Source organism: Bactrocera latifrons, unplaced genomic scaffold (genome assembly GCF_001853355.1).
Source record: "Bactrocera latifrons isolate USDA-ARS-PBARC rearing strain unplaced genomic scaffold, ASM185335v1 scaffold_11, whole genome shotgun sequence".
Taxonomy (NCBI): domain Eukaryota; kingdom Metazoa; phylum Arthropoda; class Insecta; order Diptera; family Tephritidae; genus Bactrocera; species Bactrocera latifrons.
In genome coordinates this window covers 1898204-1919330 of record NW_017534519.1, presented here as the reverse complement: position 1 = coordinate 1919330, position 21127 = coordinate 1898204, and the positions used below count along the sequence as shown (strand labels likewise).

Genomic DNA, 21127 nt, shown 5'->3' with positions numbered 1-21127 from the left:
GCATATTTTATATAGGTATGTACATATATATTTAATATAGCCTCGTTGAGTGTTCCGCAAATTGAGTTTGAGCCGCGTATTTACACAGTTAATTGAGACATCCTTCACTGAGCGGAAATATTGCTTTCGCACTTCGCAAATTTCACAAAATCCAGGATTTATGTTCGCACGAGTGTGCGTAGCTAATAAAGTACAGGCGTCCTTATGGACTGGCGTATTTATTTGCACACTTTTGATTACCAACACAAATTTGCATATTAATTAATAATCGTGCATTTGCTTTGGCATTGTGATTAGACGATCGCGCGCAGTGTGTGCCGATCCTATTAGGAACAGTGACGTCACTTGTTGTTTGCATAAGAATATGCGGCTCACAAGACTTCAATTATCGGAGGGTAGTTAATGAATTTCATACATACGAGAAATGTCACAGTGCTGAGCACATAAACCGAAAACTTATGTCTAATATGAATTCGAAAAATATTTAAAAAATTAATTAAATGAATAAATTAGTCATAAACACAAACAATAAATAAATTATAATAAACAAATTTTCAGCGTAGTGTGTGCTTTTGACAGTTTTGGAAAATCTGCAAGGTTCTGAACTCCTTTGCCTTTAAGGCAAGTTCATAATAAATATGATTGTCCATCTTGAATAGGATTTATTAAGTTTGTAAATTTTGTAACGCCCGAAGGAATCGTCGTAGATCCTCAAAAGCACATAAATGTATATGATCAAGATAAGTCTATATAGCCATACCTTTTGTATAACGCATGTTCTGCATATATGGAACCCTCAGTTTATGAGATTTCGCTGTGAAATATTGTACATGGCCTTTTCTTCTCAAGAAGCTGCTCACTTGTCGACCGCCGTGTTAAAACACTATCTGGTAGCTATGCTATACAAACTGTCCGATGGAAATCAAGTCCTTATATGAAAAACTATATTGATTGGCAAGCTATTTTCCCGAATTTTGGAATGGATTATTGACCAAAACAGTGTTTCAGATCTTCGAATGCTTGACTCAAAATCAAGATAAAGATCTTTTTATACCCTTTCATGCTATAAGAACTGCACCTGGGAAATGTTTATTATAGCCACGGTGCACAAGTTTTGTAGTCAATTAATCGTACTCAGAATCGGACTCTCATAATTCCAATTATGTCTTCATAAAAACGGAAAATCAATATATACTTGTGGTAGCGTCATATCATTACGCTTGATCAATAGATCCTCCTAGCCGGGTCTTATATAATATTATAATCGCCTATAACTGTTCCTGCATCGTATTACGTACGATTGACGTGCTCGGAGATTGGCAATTTCATTAAAGTCTAATTCTCTACAGCACGATCTGTATGCTTATATGCCCACACGCATACATACATGCCTGCATCTGCAACTTTCTTGTTTATCATTTTCTTCATGAGATTTTTTGTATGCCCAAACATACTATACATGCATATGTATGGACAGACCTGTATGTGCACTCACTTCAGTTGGCCGGTGCGTGTGTCATATACCGACATGGCGCACAAAATATTGACTCAAACTCTTATCATAAAACTTTATCTCGAGGCAAAAGAGTGAGCACTATATATGCTCGAGTACACTCGTACGGGGATATAAAATTTATAAAGACCATTCCGAAGCCCCGTCACAGTTCAGTTGATTTCGAGATATAAAACGCTTAGATTCGTGGTCGGTGGGTGTTGCCTTATCGGTGGCAAGTATTTTCAAAAAAGTTTGTTGTCACACCACTCGGCAGCAAAAGCGCTGTTAAAACTCTACTGCCAAAGCACATAGACTGACGCACAATTGCAGAGTTTTGGCTTTAAAGCAAAATCAAGTTGAAAGGACATTTTCGGTGCGTTGCTGAAGATTTCACAAAAAGGACTTTTTTATCAGTGTAAGGCAATAATTTTTAGAGCTTTATGTGTGTATTTGGTGGATAAAAGAGGAAGTAAGAACTTTATGCAAAACAAAAAAAAAAAAACAATTATGTGGAATTTTTCGATTCTATTTGAAGAGGCTTTAAATTATATAATAAAGTGTTTTTCTGTCTTAAGTTGCTGTTTTGATGCAAAAATGAGACATTTATTTAATAAGTGAAATTTGAAGGAAGTAGCGGTTCAAGTTGATTCAATATTTTCTTTAAAAGACTAATATAGGGTTACATAGGTTTCCTCGGGTAAAAACATACTTTTTAAACCTTTTTTTTTTTTTTTTAATATTTAATTAGAATTTTTCATTGTTACAAACGTACACTAGTAGCAAAGAAATTCTAAAATTTTGGAAAAAACTATTTTAAACTCGGCCATTGCGACGACATTTTCTGCGCCAACTCGGAAAAAAGATACGCCTGCGTTGGCAAGATAACTCCTTACAGAATCAACTAAAGTGAAAAATACGTGTTTTCGTTAAAACTTTTTTGGAAGACATTTTTTCGTAAAGAATAAAATTTTTTGTAAAATTTCATAAAGATCGGTTTAGTAGTTCTCTAGAAGTTTTGCCAACCGACTTCAAAAACACAGTTTCGAGAAAAAAGGCATTGAAAGACGGCGCACATAGCCTAGCTAGCCTTGAGCGCACAAATTCTCAAAGCTATATCTCCGAAACTATTACTCGGGCCAACTTGAATTAAGAACAATATTCTAGAGGGGTTGTAGAATTTAATAAGATAAAAAAAGTCGACCTTTTAAAACCTGTAAACCCATGTAAAGTAAATTGTACTGACTACAATACATTTTTTATTTATTTATTAGATAAATTACCTCGTAAAAAATTCACAAAAAACGCATTTTTTCTGACATCCAAGTGTATATATTTAACTCTATTCTATTTAGAATTTTCCTAGTATTACATTACCTTTAGTTGAAAGAGCGCATTAGTTCACATAAATGTCCGCACGCGACAATGACTTCATCATTAATTGCAATCATTCTACGTGGAAAGGATTTATTTGTTTATTTTTTTTTTTTTATTGAAATAACCCTTGCGATCAATCTGTGCTCGAATTATATGCATACATTGGACTTCTTCTGTCGCTTTCAATCTAATTAAGCGGATGCACGCGTCTGGCCAAGCGATTATCTTAGACAAAACGCGCGTCAACGTTGGCTTTGCTTGCATACTTTCTTATCATGATTTGCGGCTGGTGTCCAGCGCCTAGACAATTGTGAGATAATAAGATATTTACTCTGCTTTTAGCCATGAGATAATGCATTCAAATCCACAGCACTTGTCGCGCACGTGCGCTAGAAGACTTACTAAAAGCACATAGATTTTTAGTAAACATTCTTAAAATTAAACTTTGTGATTTTGCTTCGTCTAACCGGCGGCCGACTTATGTGATTTCCCTTCGGTTGGTGATTTTATCTCATCGAAAATAATTAGTTGCCTTATGGTGAAGCACTTAATATAAAGCATATACTTCTATTTAGTATTTGTCATTTACTCACTTCCTCTCACTAAATTCAAGTAATTTCATTAAGGGTATTTGTCATCGCGAATAATTTTAAACTTGATGCATCATCGCTATCGCTTTGTTTATTGACTTTCGGAAGCGTTGCATACTGCGAGTCAAAACAGGAGCTGGCATTTGCCTGTATTTACATAAACATTAGCACACGTAGTAAGCTTGTAAAACGCTTGGGGAAAATAAGTACGATGCACCTGCATCAATCACTAGCTAGAGCACGAAGCTAGTTCAGTGAGGAACACTGAAGAGAACATTTGCACATTGTATGAAATAATAAAATGTAAAATAAAGATAGGGGGCAGTGGAGCGCCACCATGGGTCTTATCAATAGGAGACGTAGTCAATATGCCTGATTTATAATAGCAATTGCATATAAATATAACATTATCTTATGACCGTTTGAAATTTATACGTGCATTCGTAAACACAATCGATTTCCCTTTAAAACAAAAGACTTGATTTAATCTTTGAGTATTCGGAAATTATGAATTAACAAATTCGATGTTAGAATACTTTGGATTGCTCACTCCATCCAGCTGTAGCGGTAGTAAATAATACATTTTTATAACTCCGCTAAAATGCATGGTTTTTTTAGAGCTATCGAATGCACGTTAAGCTATTTTTACGATGCTCAGAAGGTGGAAAATATATTTATTCAACTTGAGCCTAGTTTTGCCCATTGTAGCAAGCTGATGTCGGTTTTAACCTAGGTTAGGTGGCCCGCTGGGCTTATCTGCCTAGCATAGCAATCACAAGAAGTTCTCCACCAAATTATAGCAATGAAAAATATCTGACTGCGGCTACTCCATCACTTCGACTTGAAAATTTAAGGGATTCCATGGGTACAAAACAGCCTTTTTAAAAAAATTTTTTTTTCTCATATAAAAGCTGAAATATTTTACTAGAATTTTTTATTTTTTCAAACATGCACTATCAACAAAGAAACAAAAAATTCTGAAACTTTTTGAAAAAAAAAATCTAAACTCGGCCATTGCGGCACCATTTCTGGTGACCTCTCGAAAAAAGATGCGCCCGGGATAACTCCTTACAGGATCCTCTAAAGTGGAAAAAATAGATGTATTTTAGTTAAAACCTCAACTTAGAAGTAGAAACTTAGAAAAATAAAAAAACTGGAAAAAATGAAAATTTCGCGATATTTTGAACATGAACATTTAAAAGCTTCGCTGTATTTTAGCATTTCTTTGCAATATCTGCATTAGGCTCTTGGTAGCACAGGGTGCAAAGTCCACTTCTGAGCAGTGGAATATGCACTACCATGTGTGTACTAATAATACCTACCTATAAGCTTCTGTATTCGAGTAATTTTATTAGCCACACCAAATCACAAAATATCCCAGCAATAAAAGCGATTTACAACCACCCATAAACATAATCCGAAACACAAACAAAATAGCACAAATATATATTTATGTATATACATATGTGTGAGTGTACACGACGTCGCCCAAATRTTATTTATGATCACAATAAACATGATTGATTGGATTTGAGGCGTTGCTCTTTGTTTCCAAATTTATGCGCCGAAATTCTGCTGGCAGTAGCTCCACGAGCTATCAGAAGCAGGCTTAAAACCTGAGGTATGCAATTGGCAAAATTTAATTATGAATATTGACGTCTATTATTTGGCGAATATGGCAAGCAAATACAGACTTACGATAGATATGTTGTGGTAAATATTTACTAGCAATAAAATCAATTGCAGCGTGTTCTCACTTGTTGCACATAAGTAATTATATTGTCATCGTTTTCGCATTTATGCAAGATTGTTTAATTTATTTGCTCGCTCCGAAGAAATTATTTATAAGCATTGCATGTCACACAGCAATGCTTCGGGCCACAAACCATTGTCAACAGTGAGAGTGCGCAGCAGCGAAGTTGGTTATTGCACCAATAGATTTTTATTGACATCATTAGGGACCTACATATGTATGTAGGCAGCCCAACACACCCAGTTTCTTAGCAGAACAGATAAATGCTTCTAATAGTGATAAGGGAATTGAGCAAATATTGTCAAAAATAAAATCAAGTCAAATTGCGTTTAGGAAATTTCCAGTCCAAGATAAATTAATTTTGACGGCAATAATTGAAATTAGTGGTTGCTTGATGATTTCTCACTTTTTTGAGTGCAGACATTGAGAAAATAAGAAAACGTAAAATTTTGCATGCATGTATGCATGTATGTGTGTTGGCAAATATTTAGTCAGTTTACAGTGTCGATAAAAGTGAATAAAAGTGCCATTTCATATGCGGAGCTTTAAGCAGATGCATATTGCGAAATTTAACAAATATCCACTAAACATCAGCGTGTGGCTGTGTGTGTTTCAAATCATAAAGACACAACGCCACCTAAACAACATAGCTTTTGTTCGTCAGTGTGTCTACTTTGTACATATATTTGCTATTATCATGACACTAAAATATACGTGCTAGTTCGTACCAGTCAATGAGCGCGATTCCAATGGCAACAAGAAATCAAGTTTTCAACACAAAAATCGCAGAGGGACAAACTTATGACTAGATCGAACTTTATTAATTTTTGATTTCAAACCAAGTCAACAAAAGATTTTATTACGCCCGAAACACATTGGACAATTAGCCAGCCTACACATACAATTATAAGAAAAGTGCACAGAGCGGGTAAGCACGCTCAAACTAGTTACATTTGTACTAGTTTTGATGTAGTATGAGATTTTCTTCAGTTCTTAATAACGGCTTTAGAAAGCCAACTCACATAGATGAAGCTCAATTCACGTTCGATATTCGTATGAAATTCATCAATCGTCGCTGGATTGTTGGCATAGACTATAGACTTGATGTACCCCCACAGTAAACATTCTAACGGCGTCAAATCGGTCGACCGAGGCGGCCAATTGGTTTTCAATAAATCGAATGTCCATACCTTCCAATTCGGACCAAAAATATTCTGTTATCATTAAGCGGAAGTGATTGCAATTCACATTAACGTGCCGTTCTTGATCATCACCGAAGAAGTACGTTGCAATGACGCCGCCGGCCCATAAACCGCACCAAACCGTAATTTTTTCAGGATGCAGCGGTATTCTCGACACTACGGGCACTTCTTTCTCTCTCTGGCTAGGGAACATTTTTACTGTGCCTGTGGATTCAAATTTTTCCACCAGACGCTCAATTGTCGTTTGCTGTCCTTATCGGTCTACTTCTGTAGCGCCCCCATTGAAAAAACGCGATGTATGTATGAGGCTTAAAAGCTTGTGTGATTATTGTTTGCTTATCTATTGAAATGAGTGATTCTAAAAAGTATATTGCCAATAATTATTTAAAAGAAACTTAACTCATACTTTTACTATAATTGAAAGAAACTCATTTTCAGTATAAGTTAATTTGATTCATAACTTGAGCAAATTTAACCAAAACACCTAATTACAAGTACATCAAATCCGAATCAGTAAGAAACAACTGCGTCTAGTGCTGGGTTACTATTATGTTTAACCGCAAGCTAAGTTCAAGTTTGTTAATTCGCCGGATTAGCTCGGAAGCCGGCAAACAGAAAATATAATATATAGTAAATCGACTGATTGAATGAACACAGACATTTGTCTAACACGCTTTCATTCTCGAAGAGAATTATGTTTGCGTAAAGAGCTACATACATACATAAGTGAATAAAAAACAGGCAAAAATAAGCGTGAAATGTGCACAGGTGAACTGAATTAAAGCTCGTCACAGTCACAGTCTCTATTAAATTTTTGTGTTTTTTCAAGAACTCTCAAGCGTTTTTGTATTTGCAGCGAGTGATTTAACAGAAAACCCCAGCTGGCCACTATGCATATAATTAACTTGTGAACAAATATCAATAACAATAATTAATAATAATTGCTGCGACAATTAGTGACGCATTAGAAACTGTATTATACCCGAGGACACTTATGGAAGATGGTATTGTTAAAAAGTGAAATAAGCTGCAGTGAATGGATTTGGTTGAGTCTATTGATTAATTGATCAAATAAATTAGTTATACTAATTAAAGCTGACTTAGATATGCAAAAATTTGGAGTGTGGCAAAACGAACAAGCAACTGGTGTCAACAAGTCAACTAGACTGGCATAAACAAATACAAACTGAAATTTTAGAGTTTCTATCATACTAACTGAATTAATTCTCTGGTTTCGTATTTAAAATTGACGAATTTAGTATTTTTGAAGGGCACGAATCGAACACGGCAGTTACTTCGTCTCTTCGTACGTAACACGACTTTTATTATAACGTAATCAACTATAAAATATTGTAATTGTTATTTAACAGCCACAATCTGACTAAAGCTCATTATAACATACCATTATGCCACAAAGTGTAATTGTTTCCAATGGACACAATGTATCTGAGTAATAACTTAAAAGAGCGATTAGAGATGTCTTCCATTAAGAGTAAAGTAGTTCATTTTAAATCGAAATGAGGTCATAATAATAAACCATCAAGAACGTATCCTGTAAATAAGGTGTTTGAGGGATCATATGGGCTTACGGGTTTCACTAAATCAATTTTTTTTATCCTTAAATTTTCAAGTTGTACCGAGTAAAAGTTTCGGAGAAGCAGCCTTGACAACTTGTGCGCTCGAGGCTAGCTAGATTAAGTGCGCCGTCTTTGAACGCGTTTTTCTCGAAACTGTGTTTTTAAAGTCGGTTGTAAAGATTCCTCAAGAAGTACTTATCCAATCTTCATGAAATTTTACACAAATCTTTGAGAGAGAATTCTCAAAGACTTGGACGAATGATTTTTTTTCGATTTGTACTATTTGAAAAAAATGTTGCGAAAATTTCACTGACATTTTAATTTTTTGTAAAAATGTCTGCCAAATATCCAGTTTTAATTTTTTTCCTTCATTCAAGTTCTAAGTTAAGGTTTTAACTAAAACATGTCCGGGCGCATCTTTTTTCTGATACTTGTAAAATATTGCATCTTTTGTATGAGAAAAAAGTTGTTGAAAAGATGCTGTTTTTACCCGAGAAAGCCCATTTAACCCCTCATAGTGATCATTTTATTTCCAAAGAACGGAATTCTTTGCGGTCACGTCTTGTGATTTTTCCATCAAAAAGTCGGTGTCATTTTACACTCAAAACTCCTAAAGTGACTAGCAAAATAACGGATTTTCAAATAATATGTATTACTATCCCCACTTTTTATAATAGATTAAGCATTTTTGGTATCAAAATAAGGAAGTTTTTAATAGCACTCCATCTAAAATAGCACAATTATTCTCACTGTGTATTCCCGGTACATTCACAACACCCCGCATGTAAAGAACAAAGTACAACTTTTAAATTTTGCATATACCTATGTATAAATACTCATAACTTTTATATACTCATATACTATATGGCAACATTTCGTAGATACATAAGTGCTGGCGTGCAAGACGTTTGTTATGCTCTACACGCCTTCCTCGTCGACTCTTACGCACATGCCAATTAAGGCAAACAAAACCCGGTGTTGAGATTCACTGTGACAAGCAATTTCTGAGTCAATATTGGTCCGTGACAGGCGCTGTCTTGAGCCATTAAGTGTTTTAGACCAGTCTAGGGCACTTACAAAGCCACTCCACGGAGTAAGAGAAGCTTTAAGAACAGCTGTGTTGTTGTGTGCTGAGTTGTGTACAAAGTTGAATCGCTTAGCGCGTGTGGCTCAAAAAAATTGCAATGTTGAATAATGCTCACATGATTGTAATCGTTGTTTTTATGTTTGTTTACATACTGCCCATTGATTCGTTTTCGTCGCGGCCTCCTCCGACGGCTATAAACCAAAGGTTGGTTACTCTGTTTACATATTTTTTTGTCGATGTTGATGTGCACTTTACTGCATACATTCGTTTATATATATGTACATATGTATATAAAACAATGTATATACATATATCAATGTTATTATTTGACTCTTTGGTTGTCAAAGCACGTGACTTTGATTTGCTGTGAGCATCATGTGAAACGAGGTGAAGAAAACGTCATCGAATGTATGTAAATAATACAGTGTTGACTGACATGCATAAGCATTTGTGGATGTTTTTACAGCGCCACATCTAATGCACTTCAAGTATGCTAACACTTCTTTGATAAGCATATAAATATTTATGCACAAATATTTGCAAAGGAGGTTTTTATAAAAATAATAAATTATGCCAATCAAATAAAGTATGGATCCTACTTTTACATTATAGGTAGCAACTAATTATACTTACATGACAGATGTACTTGTACGTATAAAAAAAAACTAGCAATTCGAATTTTTTTGTACCCTATCGAGTTGGCAAATGTGAAGCTTAATTCCGAGAGATGTGCCTGACTGCAAATTATGCGAATACCTTACTTATCGTCAGAAATTACTCGTATATATCTCCAAGGAAAAGGAAAGAAAAAGTTTTGATTTTCCGTGGCTTATAATTATTACAGAAAACAGGATTTGATTCATGTATATTTCTAGTTGATCCGGCCACGCGTTCCTGTGGTATCCATTTTATATTATTCATAATAAACTATTCAACACAGTGAAAATTTTATTTACGAATAAAGGCGAAAACGATTTTGTATGCCGATAAGCCAAGGGATTGTACTTGAAGTTTAATTTTGAATATGTTCGTACAAAAAATGCATTTCATTGGAAAAATAACAAATTTAAAGGTATCTTCCCTCAGTTAAAAGAGTTGTCCGCTTAACAGATTGAACTTAAGAAACATCAACAAATTGTGGGACCGGCCAATGTGCATGGTTAATGGAGATGTCCGCTTAACAGACCGTTCATTTAATAGAGCTTTCACTATATTTTTTGTTTATGACTTGACTGTCCTATCCTCTAATTTGGTTTGAACTGGACACAAAATGCTAAATATTGCTCAAATAATTTAGGAGTCCATCGCGGGCACACAACGTGACTCTTAACTTTTATATATAAAGAAGAGATAATGGCCAGAGATAACTTTGTGGGGCGAAGAGTAATAATGCCATTGCAACGCCGCAGTCGGTTTTTATACACATACCATACGCAGACATTGTATGATTGTGGTTCATATACAGTTTTGGGTTGGCTATCTGGTGACACCTGAGAGGAATTGTATTATAGAATTTATTGATATGAAAAGAAGTGAGAATAAAAATCCTTTGTTGTTTATATTCATAAAGAAATCGAATGCCGCCAATTTAAATCTTAAGGTAAGTATCTATATTAACATAGGTAAGGTCTCATCTCAAGCAATTGCGTCCTCTGGACTTTAGACTGATATATTCGCTTCAATATTAAACAACAATTGTAGTTAATTGCTCTGCAAGCCAACTTTCAGTTAGATCCCCGATGAATTAACCAAGAGCGCGCTGTTAAAGTTTCTATGAAATTGGTATGGTCGAATGGATACATTTAGCCGAAACACTTGTGCACGTGTGATCGTTCATCTCTTTCTTACGCAAAGTGTTTATGAGTTGGAGCTGTTATACATAAGTAAATATATTAGTTTCCACATCTTTCTTTTGTTGTATTCGAATTTCGGTAGTCGTGATTTGTTGGGTGCTTTTGACTGCCTTCACGAACTCTTTCAATACCGAAGGCTAGATTTCTAGTGCGTCTGTGTTACTTTTTTATGCAAAATACCATACTTTCTTAAGACCATACCTACAACACCTTACGATTTGCCCAGTGAAAGTGTAAATATTTTGCTAAATCGGAAGTGTGAAAACTCAAATCAACTCGGTGCATGTAAAGAGATCATAATTAAAGCGTAATATTTTATTGATTGTGGACTTATTAAATAACATTACGACGAATCATTTTTTCGAAAGCCACAAATAAATATTATATATGTATATTATATAATATAATTTACTGAGTTCACGATGTGTGAAAAATATTTACGCAACACAAGTCTGCAATTAAATTTAGCCAAATATGGCTAGTTATTGAACTTCTCAACTATTTTACCAATCTTTCTTTGTATCCAAAGATTTAAATGGAAACCATAAATTATTATTTCTCAACCTGAATTTGTATTGGAGTACCGTTATTTGATAGGGAACGATAAAAGGCGCATACGAAGTGCATGCAACACAAGAAGCGGTAAATTAATGCCGAATGAGGTCAAGTCGTGAACTCTGAATCATCGCTGACCACTGAAACCGCGCACAAATTTAAAACTCCAGCCGCGAGTGTGTTTCCCCTTTCACAGTAAAGTGGCTTTATTATTCTTACGAAAACCAAAGCCAAAAAAACACCTCAAGTGGCTTTAGAGTCGACTTTTATTTTGCAAAAATACTAAAAATACAAGTTTGCGCATCTTTTCGATGCATTTCGAGAAATGTCTTTGGAGAAAGCCACAGCGATACCTTCCGCAGCTTACCACAATGAGCCTGTTTTTTGTCTTTGAATGCGTATTTTAGCCGAAAATAAAAGAAAGTTCGTTGCACCAAGATTTGGTGTATGTAAACAGCCGAAATTTCTACCTTAAAACACAAGCAGCAGAAGAAGTGCTTTAATACCAGGCAGCGGCCAGTCGTTAAGTAAGCCTCAGTAATTTTTTCTTTCCTTTTAGACCATTAATTTTGTACTACGCCGTCACGTGACGTAAATAAATGCAAAACACAATTTTTGCGCTTGCATTTGGATGGTCAAAGTACAGTGCGCGCTGAAAGTGCTGTTCCATCCGCAGTCTACCAGAAGAAAGCGCGCTGTGGGAACTGCGTGTATATTGATAAAAGATTGACCGCAGCCTAATGAGTTGTATAAATAGCAAATTAGTTGTCGTTACAGAATAATCTGCCAGCTTTTACCACAATTTGGTTTTTTACGAGTTAATTAACTTAGCGTCGTTAGAACATTGGAATTACTTTCAAATAATAATTTGTGTTCTTCAAGAACTCTTCATAGATTTTGCTTTATTCACCAATTGACTGCAAAAACATATTCCGATGTGTAGAACTTAAAGCAGGAAGCGATTAAGTGCATCCAGTGGCACGCGCTGTTAGGATCATTTTGAAAATTAGTCTTAATTTTATATAAGAAATTGTATAGAAGAATAAGTAAGGGTACGAATGAACATGGTTACTATAAAATATATGAGTGGACTATTGTGAATCGGGGAAAAAATTCCTTTATGACTATTTTAAATACTACGACTGCGAAGATTAGACGGTTGTGTAACGAAATGCCGTCAATCAAAATATCAAAACTTAAAATTCCGACAAATCAAAACAACGACAAATCAAAACATTGACAAATCAAAACATCGACAAATCAAAACATCGACAAATCAAAACACCGACAAATCAAAATACGGACAGAAGAAGTTTGTATAGGGTAATGCCGATAATCAAAATCTCGAAATTTAGAATCCGGACAGTTAAAATACCGACAAATCACAATTCCGGCACATCAAGAAAAGGTGTCTTTGATCCTTCGAGGCCCAGCGGCCTGCGGCCACGAACACGCTCTGGATTATAACCTTTAGTCAGTAGAGTTCCCTTTCTCTGCTTGGATAGAAAAAAGGGCGGTCCTTTGACTGTGGACATTCTAAGTTCGAGATTTTGATTGTCGGCATTACGTTATAAACCCCTCCTAGTCATCTTGGGTCTTTGAAGAAAGCACGCCCGTAAAAGCTGGTTAAAAGTAATATACATAAGTACAATTTTTTCTCATTTTTTCAATATAACTAATATTCAAAACTGATTTTTCATGCATTTATTTCTGTGGAATTCAACTGGTGAAATAAATTCGGTATGGGACGCTTCTAGACTTCCTCATTCATGTAAACTGTAATCAACAAGACAAATATTTAATTGGTTAATTTGGTTGCAAATTAAAGGTAACATCTCAATCGAAATCCATTAGCGCCTCCGGTGCGAAACACAATGTAACTTTTCCCGCGCTGATGCGGAGGGACCAACAAGACAAAATTTTGAATCATTACCACTTCAAATGTTAAGCAATAACGAACTATTATTTGCAGCCAATGGCATTTACAGTTTATTGCAGTTCACAATCGTCATCCCCAATTTTATCACATCCCGTGTGTGTCAACAAGCTGCTATCTCAACAGAAACATCATTTTTCAATATGCAAGTTCGATGTAGTAACGAACTTGAAACATTTTGTGTGGCGTGCGTTGACCCATCGCCAGGCGAACCCTTTAACGGCGTCACTGCCTAGGCAATGCAAGGCAAAAACTAAATTGCTTGAAAATGCTGCGATTCTCGCTTTCCGATTGACTAGCGCTTATTTGCAAAATATTAAATTATCTCGGAAGCATTATAATCATATTGAAAGCAGAAAATAATAATAAAATATTATTGTATAATTATGAGTTGGGATTGAACGGCGGTCCAACTGGAACTGAGTCATTTCAATTACTACAAATTAGCATGAAAGCTGTATTTTACTTTATTGTACACTGCTGGTATTTTTAACAGCTCTTGAATGATGCGTGCGCCGCGATTGATGTGCCTGCACACACAAACACGCACACACGCGCATACATATGTGCGCAAGAGTGGCCGGTGAGCCTGTCGCCGCAATAAGTATGCCGGGTTTTTTGCTGTAAATGCCGACCAGGCGCGTCTTATTTTAAGTTTCGTATTTTTGTCAGTTTTAGTATCACAAAATCGTTTACGTAATACAAGCTTGTTATGCATAATTGTTTCTTTTTTTACGTTTTTGTTGCCCCACAATAACAGGCAGCGCCAAGGTACTCCTGGCAATAAACTCGACAAAAACACAACTGATCGAAGCCGATTAAATGCGTCACAATGCGCTTTTCTCGTGGTCTGGAATGTCGTTGTTCGCCACAGTTGTTTTTGTTGTTGTTACATTATTTTGAGTCTGCTGCAATTAGCAGCGCGGCACGGGTGCTGGGTGTAATGGGAAAATGCTTTGGGGATTATTTTCACAATTAATTCATCAGCTGACCAGATCTCCGATTGATGTGAATATTGTTGTTATTGTTTGTGCTTTGAAGGATTATTAAAAACACGTTATGATAGTAATTGCGTTTTCTAAATAACCGATTATTGAAGATATCTCGGCACGTGCTGCTATTGTGTACACTTGTCATACAATGACACATACATACATACAAGCGAAATAATCCATGTGTGCATGTAAACTGCAGCATAATGAAGCAAGTGTCAGCTGACAGAGCGATAGGAGTTCTTAACTACTCAGTTACAGTTACTTTTTCATGACAACTCCTCAAGCTGACAATTGACAGCTGCTGCCAGAAACAGATCATTCTCGTACTTCTTCTAAATGGGCATAAATGTATAGTTTTTTGGACCAAAACCAATATTCAACAACAAATTTACATGAAATTAAATCAAAGCTCTTCGCAATGAATGAGTTTGTGTTTGGTATAACAGTGGTCTTGTTTGAACTACTCCATTTCTAACCTCAAAGGTTAACTTTTTTTTTTTTTTTTTTGATGTTCAGTTGAAGGTGTGAACATAATTCATGTGTCTGCGATTAGCCATAAAGACACAACGCTAGCACGATTTCATCGCAAATATCAATGATGAACTTGAAGATCGACGCCCTGAGCAATAATATTCATACCGTCGATTAATTATCATATATTCATTATGTCGTGCGTTTTACAACCTAAAATTGGGTGTAAGCGGGTATATATGTACATACATAATCCGAAAGTAACTAGATATGTAATGATATTCATATTTAACCAAAATTAAAAACTAAAGTTTGAGAACTCTTTAATTACACCCCATTCGCATCTGACTAATGTCAACTCGCATCAAATATTATTTAATTCTGATTACTTTATAATATCTACTGATCACTTGTTTCCGGCTGCCCATTTGATGGCACTTTAATATCCCGGATTATTCAAGTCTACAAACAAATACAAAAATATGTGCATATGTGTGTGAGAAAGTGGCAAACGTCGGTCTCTCGCCTTTATGTTTGTGCGCTGGCGATTTTTTGGCAGTTAATGTGTCGCGCGCTCCGAAAACCTTTTCACTCAGCAGGTGCGCGCTACGGACGATCCGCCGTCGTGCACGCGACATTGGCCCAAAGGGTTCGGCTGCGCTGCAGCAGTTAACGCTGCTCGGCTTGCGCGATCGGCCGATTACAAAACCACCAATTAAAATCGCACTTGCAGACAATTGGACAGACGCGAACTAAATTTGAGCAGCTGCTGCTGCTGCTGCTGGCGCTGCAGCCGTTGTATGAATTCGGGTTCACTTATTCGGGATTTCCGCACATTCGAGAACTGACACACCCGTCTAAAAGCGCTGCAAGATCACACTTTTTACACTTGACACTCGCCGCAATTGTGGCATTCGCGTACTCGACGTTAAGGCGACGGCACACGCAAACTTCCCGCCTTTCTCGCGGAACAAATTCGATTCTCGTGCAAATTCAGTGATTACAAATAATAACCCTGTGAACGTCGATTCACCCACACTTGTGGCTCGACATTTTAGTGTACGTATAATTTCAGACTTTTTGAGGAGTAAATAACTCGTGAAATAAACACCACAAATAATCATATTGAGACACAACTGTTTTAGTTTTAATAGTTATCTAATAAAAGTGTGTATTTTTCCACTTTAATTGCAGTCTAAACAAATAAGTTCTTGTTGTTAAACTAAAAAGTGCGCATAATGACTTCAGACAGACTGAGCGCGATCACACCGAGTGGCCAAGGCAATGACAATTTCGGTTCGGAAGTTACCTTAGACATACCACCGAGTGGTTTGTACACAGGCAGCACCGATTACATAGTGCAAGATGATGATCCACAAACCGAACGCGGCTGCTGTGAAAAGTCGGGCGATTGGGCCAAACGTACCGCCGCGAATGTGTTTCGCAAAAAGACACTCTATAAACGCTTACCAATACTACAGTGGCTGCCCAAATACAATCGTGATGATTTCGTTGGTGATTTGGTAGCTGGTATAACGGTCGGTTTAACAGTGATACCTCAGGGCTTGGCTTATGCGGGCATAACAGGCCTAGAATTACAGGTGAGTGCAGGGTAATTGTTATAATAAAAAGTTTTAAATTCTTTTAAGAATAGCCAATAAAATATACAAAAAAATCTATTAATGAAAGATGTATCTCGGTTAACAAAAGAGTAACATAACTCAAAATCGCGAAATTGTAGTTAAATATAGAACGAACAACTATATCCCACCAGGATTTTTTCGATCCATACCTCAACACAAAATTAAAAAAAAAAAAAATCCTTAAAAAGAACTGTAATTTTCATTTTGAATGATTTAAAAATATAAGCGCATACGTCATACAGTGTTTCGAGAAAAACAAAATTTATTGTTCTTGTTATAAAGATCGAAGCACTTGTCTCATTATCCGAGCAGCATTCGAAGCATCTGCAGCGGTCCGTCACACCTCGCAATCAGATTAACAAATTCTGCTGAGTCAGCAACTAACCAAAAATAAATGTCTGTATTTGACGAAAAGTAATCGAATTCTGCGAAATAATTTTTCCTTCGATCCAGATAATCTCAAGCAAGCGCTTTTGGCGCTAAGTGCATTCACAAACACTTGTGCATACATAAATACTTTCTTACAGTTGTGAATATATTCTAAGACGATTATTTAAAATTGGTCACCAAATGAATTTCCTTGCCTTTGTTTACATTGTTTTTTCGCACTGAATTATGCAAATGCGGCTTCGTAAATTTCGTTTACACGGAATCTCCCACACAGTGTGTTCAGTTAGTATACGTACTTATCGGCATGCACATGCATATGTATATGTGACTGCTGTTCGTGCGCTGTGGTATTCCATTAGCCCCGATACTGAGTTAATTGTTTCGTACTAAAGTGAGATTATTTATAACGAATTATAAAATCACATTTGACTTATTAAACGGTCATTCATAAAATCACCGTAAATAATTCCATAACAATAACTTACAGGTGTACATATGTATGTATGCATGAGTGTTTGTAATTGAGCACCGTGTGAGCAATTTGTAAGTCATCCGTCTGTCATCGACTACCAGAACGAACACATCTGTTGATCTGCACTTATCAATGCTGATGCTATCTAAGCAAATGGAAGAGGCACGCACTTGATCGCTTGAATTTCTCAAGTGTAATTCTCTCCTCGAAGCCTTTGTTTAAGTGACGGAAGTTAAAAATATTTCGAATATTATTAAATACAAGACATTTATTTATAGACCACAAATAATTTCATTTCCTTTCAATGTAAGGCAGTAGACAAATCTATTATCTGTGGAATCTTTTATTTCAAATAAAGTCTGAACGAAAATTTCCACAATATTTCATCGTATCTGGTCTGAGAAAAAACTAAGAAATACCAGTATACCACTCTGTAAATGGACAACAATACTTGTAATACCTCCACAAGGATATCTAATGTAATATTACTTGTTTAGAGCAGGGCACCAGGGAAACAGTAGATCATTTCTTCTGCACTTGTTCCGCATTGGCAAGACTACTCTGTAGGCATCTGATACACTGGAGGAGGTATCGATAGTGAGACCTCAAAGTCTCTTAAAACTCGCGTCAAGCGTAGGCATCCTAAAAAATGACTACATCTTTTTGACCTAGGAACTGAGCTCCATCTGGTATCGCCAAGGACCAAACCTGGTCCATGCATGGCTTATTGGCCTACCAGTTTAACCTAACCTAACCTAACATAACTTAGTTTAACAAATATAATGAGACCAGATATTTATTATTCTTGAGCTTGTTGTCAGTAAACAAAAAAAAAACAAAAATATTTAAAAATGCCCACTCTACATAAAAATCGATATTTATTTCCTGAAACAACAATTATTTTCTTTTTACTCTCACAGTATGGCCTCTACGGCTGCTTTTTCGGCTGTTTCATTTATGTGCTCTTCGGCTCCAGCAAAGATGTGCCTGTCGGTCCCACCGCCATCGCTGCGCTGCTCGTCTACCAAACTGCGCGTGGTAGTTTGGAGAAGACCATATTACTCACATTCCTCACCGGTATAATTGAAGTGCTGATGGGTGTGTTACAACTGGGCTTTCTGATAGACTTCGTGTCCGGACCGGTTAGTGCGGGATTCACGAGCGCTGTCGCGCTCATCATTTTCACCTCACAACTCAAGGATATACTGGTTGTGGACACTTCGGGCGATACTTTCGTCGATATGTGGATCTCAATTGGGAACGATATACATAATATCAGCTGGAATGACGCAGCATTGGGGATTGGTTGTGTTTTCTTGCTTTTAGCGATGCGCGCTATGACTACTGTTAAAATTGGACCCAAGGATGATAAAAAAGTCTGGCAAAAGGTGCTTGAGAAGACTATTTGGCTGATTGGCACATCACGCAATGCGGTGCTGGTTATTTTGGTTGCACTTATGGGTTATGTGTTGCGCACCTCGGGCATTGATATCTTCAAGATGGTCGGTTATGTGCCGAAGGGTTTGCCAGAATTCAAAATGCCACCTTTCTCGGTGACCACCTACACCAACTCCACAAGCGGCGAAGTTATGGAGACACATGAAAATTTCGCTCAAATGGTGAGCAGTTTGGGTGCTGGACTGATAGTGGTACCTCTGATTTCTTTGTTGGAAAATACCGCTTTGGTGCAAGCGTTTGGTGAGTACAACATAGAGACATACAATGAAGTTTGAGGTTTTAAATTTATCATGTGCTTGTGCTCCATAGCTGATGGCAAACCGTGCGATGCCAACCAGGAGCTCATCGCCATTGGCCTGTGCAATATTGGCAATTCCTTCGCACAAGGCTTCCGTGGCAATGGACCAATTGCTCGTGGTGCTGTTTTGAATGCTAGTGGTGTTCGTACACAACTCTCCAATCTCTACACTGGTGTAATTGTTATATTCGCTTTGCTGTGGCTCACACCAGCTTTCTATTACATCCCAAAATCCGCTTTGGCCGCCATCATTTTGTCTGCCGTGATCTTCATGGTGCAATATCGCGTCATCAAGCCGATGTGGAGAAGCAAAAGTAAGTTAAATTAAATAACCATTATTGCTTATTGAAATCATGATTAATGTCGCTCTCTTCACAGAAACCGATCTTATTCCCGGTATCGGCGCCTTCATTGCTTGTCTACTGCTGCCGTTGCAAATCGGCATTCTCGTGGGCATTGGCATTAACGTCATATTCATTTTGTACAGCGCCGCACGTCCGAAACTGCGTGTCGAAACAGCTTGCGTAAGTCGATTGATAAATTTATTTGTATAGAAAAAATACGCAAATCCCTCATTTGCTCATTACACTCTGTCTGCCATTTTAGACTTCGAATGGCATTAAGTATCTCATGCTCACTCCCGATCGCTGCCTCATCTTCCCATCGGTGGAGTTCGTGCGCAACGTGATCAACAAACAAGGCCGCAAGTCAACCCTGCCTGTGGTTCTCGATTGCACCTACATTTATGGCGCGGACTTCACAGCCGCCAAGGTTGTCTCCATGCTTATAAGTGACTTCGAAGCGCGCAACCAGAAGCTCTACTTCTACAATCTTCAGCGTCGAGTCGCGCAGGTGTTCGAGGGTCTCAACAAGGGGCTGATTGTTATCTACGATACTGAGCATTTGGAAATGGAGCTCGCTGGGAAAGGAATAGAGGCGAATAAGTGAAAGTATAGCTTAGGGCAGTATTAAGCAGTGAAAGTGTATTATGAAAGGAAAAAAAAATGTATATGTGATATTGTTTGCAAAGAACGGCAAACCTAAAAATAACCGTTGCTTACTTCTTTACAATTTATTCAATGATGGAGTGTTGGAACAAGGACATGTCAGTGACATATGTACCTCAAGTAACTAGTTTGAAAAAATTTTGACATATTTGTAAATAGTTCTAATATCCTTTGTAATATATATGAAGACCAAAGCATAACAGGCAGTTGAGAAAGGAGTAAAATATATACGACACATACATCCACACATGTTTGTGTATGAATTCGCACACTATGGCATGACAACGCTGAAGCGGAGAGGGGACCATACGACTTTATTTAATTGTTAACGGAATCAGTTAAAAAGTTTAAATATTTGTCGTAGTTGTTAGTAACAAATTATGTATATTTTCTCCGCGGCTGCCTGTTTGTCTACGAACATTTATTCACACTCCACATGTACATAGAAACATATGTATATACATATACTATAGATATATATAGATGAAAATCCTGTCGTTGATAAATAGATATACATATTCATATATGCTAAAATACATATAGTATATAAGTCAAGTTAATTTTGTATAGTTTTATATACAACTGTTAAGTTTGTCCATCGCGCTTAAGGAGATGTATTTATTTAAACAATAGACGATTATATATGTAATTATAATAAATATGTATTATATGAATTAAAGTTGCTTATAAAATTTAATTGCAAAAATTTACTTCAAGTATATAACGAGTGATCCGGTGAGAAGTACTTTTTTCAATATCTTTTTTTTTTTTGGCAGATCATCCGTGAGTCGTTGCAAGCTGTCATGTTATTTTTGTCGAGTATTGTTTGGCATTTCATCATGGAAAGACTTACGCCTGAACAACGTTTGCATATCGTTCAACTCTATTACGAAAATTCACGTTCTGTAAAGAATGTGTTTCGCGCGCTTCGCTCAATTTATAGTCAACATAAGCGGCCTACTGAGCGTACT

The 21127-nt window shown here is 36.7% G+C and overlaps 1 protein-coding gene across 3 annotated transcripts; it reads left to right on the top strand.

Annotated features, from left to right (window-relative positions):
* The first annotated feature begins 1690 nt into the window (after positions 1–1690).
* LOC108972060 (sodium-independent sulfate anion transporter-like) lies at positions 1691–20403 on the top strand. Of its 3 annotated transcripts, none has more exons than XM_018938542.1 (6): positions 1691–1910; positions 16083–16489; positions 18314–19091; positions 19161–19463; positions 19528–19673; positions 19756–20403. In XM_018938542.1, exons 2-6 carry the CDS (start codon positions 16127–16129, stop codon positions 20095–20097), a joined length of 1932 nt encoding a protein of 643 aa, XP_018794087.1. In that variant the 5' UTR covers positions 1691–1910; positions 16083–16126; the 3' UTR covers positions 20098–20403. The 3 variants fall into 3 exon arrangements, with proteins under 3 accessions (XP_018794087.1, XP_018794071.1, XP_018794079.1); XM_018938526.1 differs by lacking the exon at positions 1691–1910 and adding an exon at positions 15769–15947; XM_018938534.1 differs by lacking the exon at positions 1691–1910 and having other exon boundaries at positions 15769–16489.
* The last annotated feature ends 724 nt before the right edge of the window (positions 20404–21127 follow it).

Excerpts from the sequence above, each read along its gene's own strand:
- LOC108972060 (XM_018938542.1), top strand. The coding sequence starts at position 16,127 with ATGACTTCAGACAGACTGAGCGCGATCACACCGAGTGGCCAAGGCAAT. Across the intron at positions 19,092-19,160 it reads CGCTTTGGTGCAAGCGTTTG|CTGATGGCAAACCGTGCGAT; the intron begins GTGAGTACAACA and ends TGTGCTCCATAG. Across the intron at positions 19,464-19,527 it reads GCCGATGTGGAGAAGCAAAA|AAACCGATCTTATTCCCGGT; the intron begins GTAAGTTAAATT and ends CTCTCTTCACAG.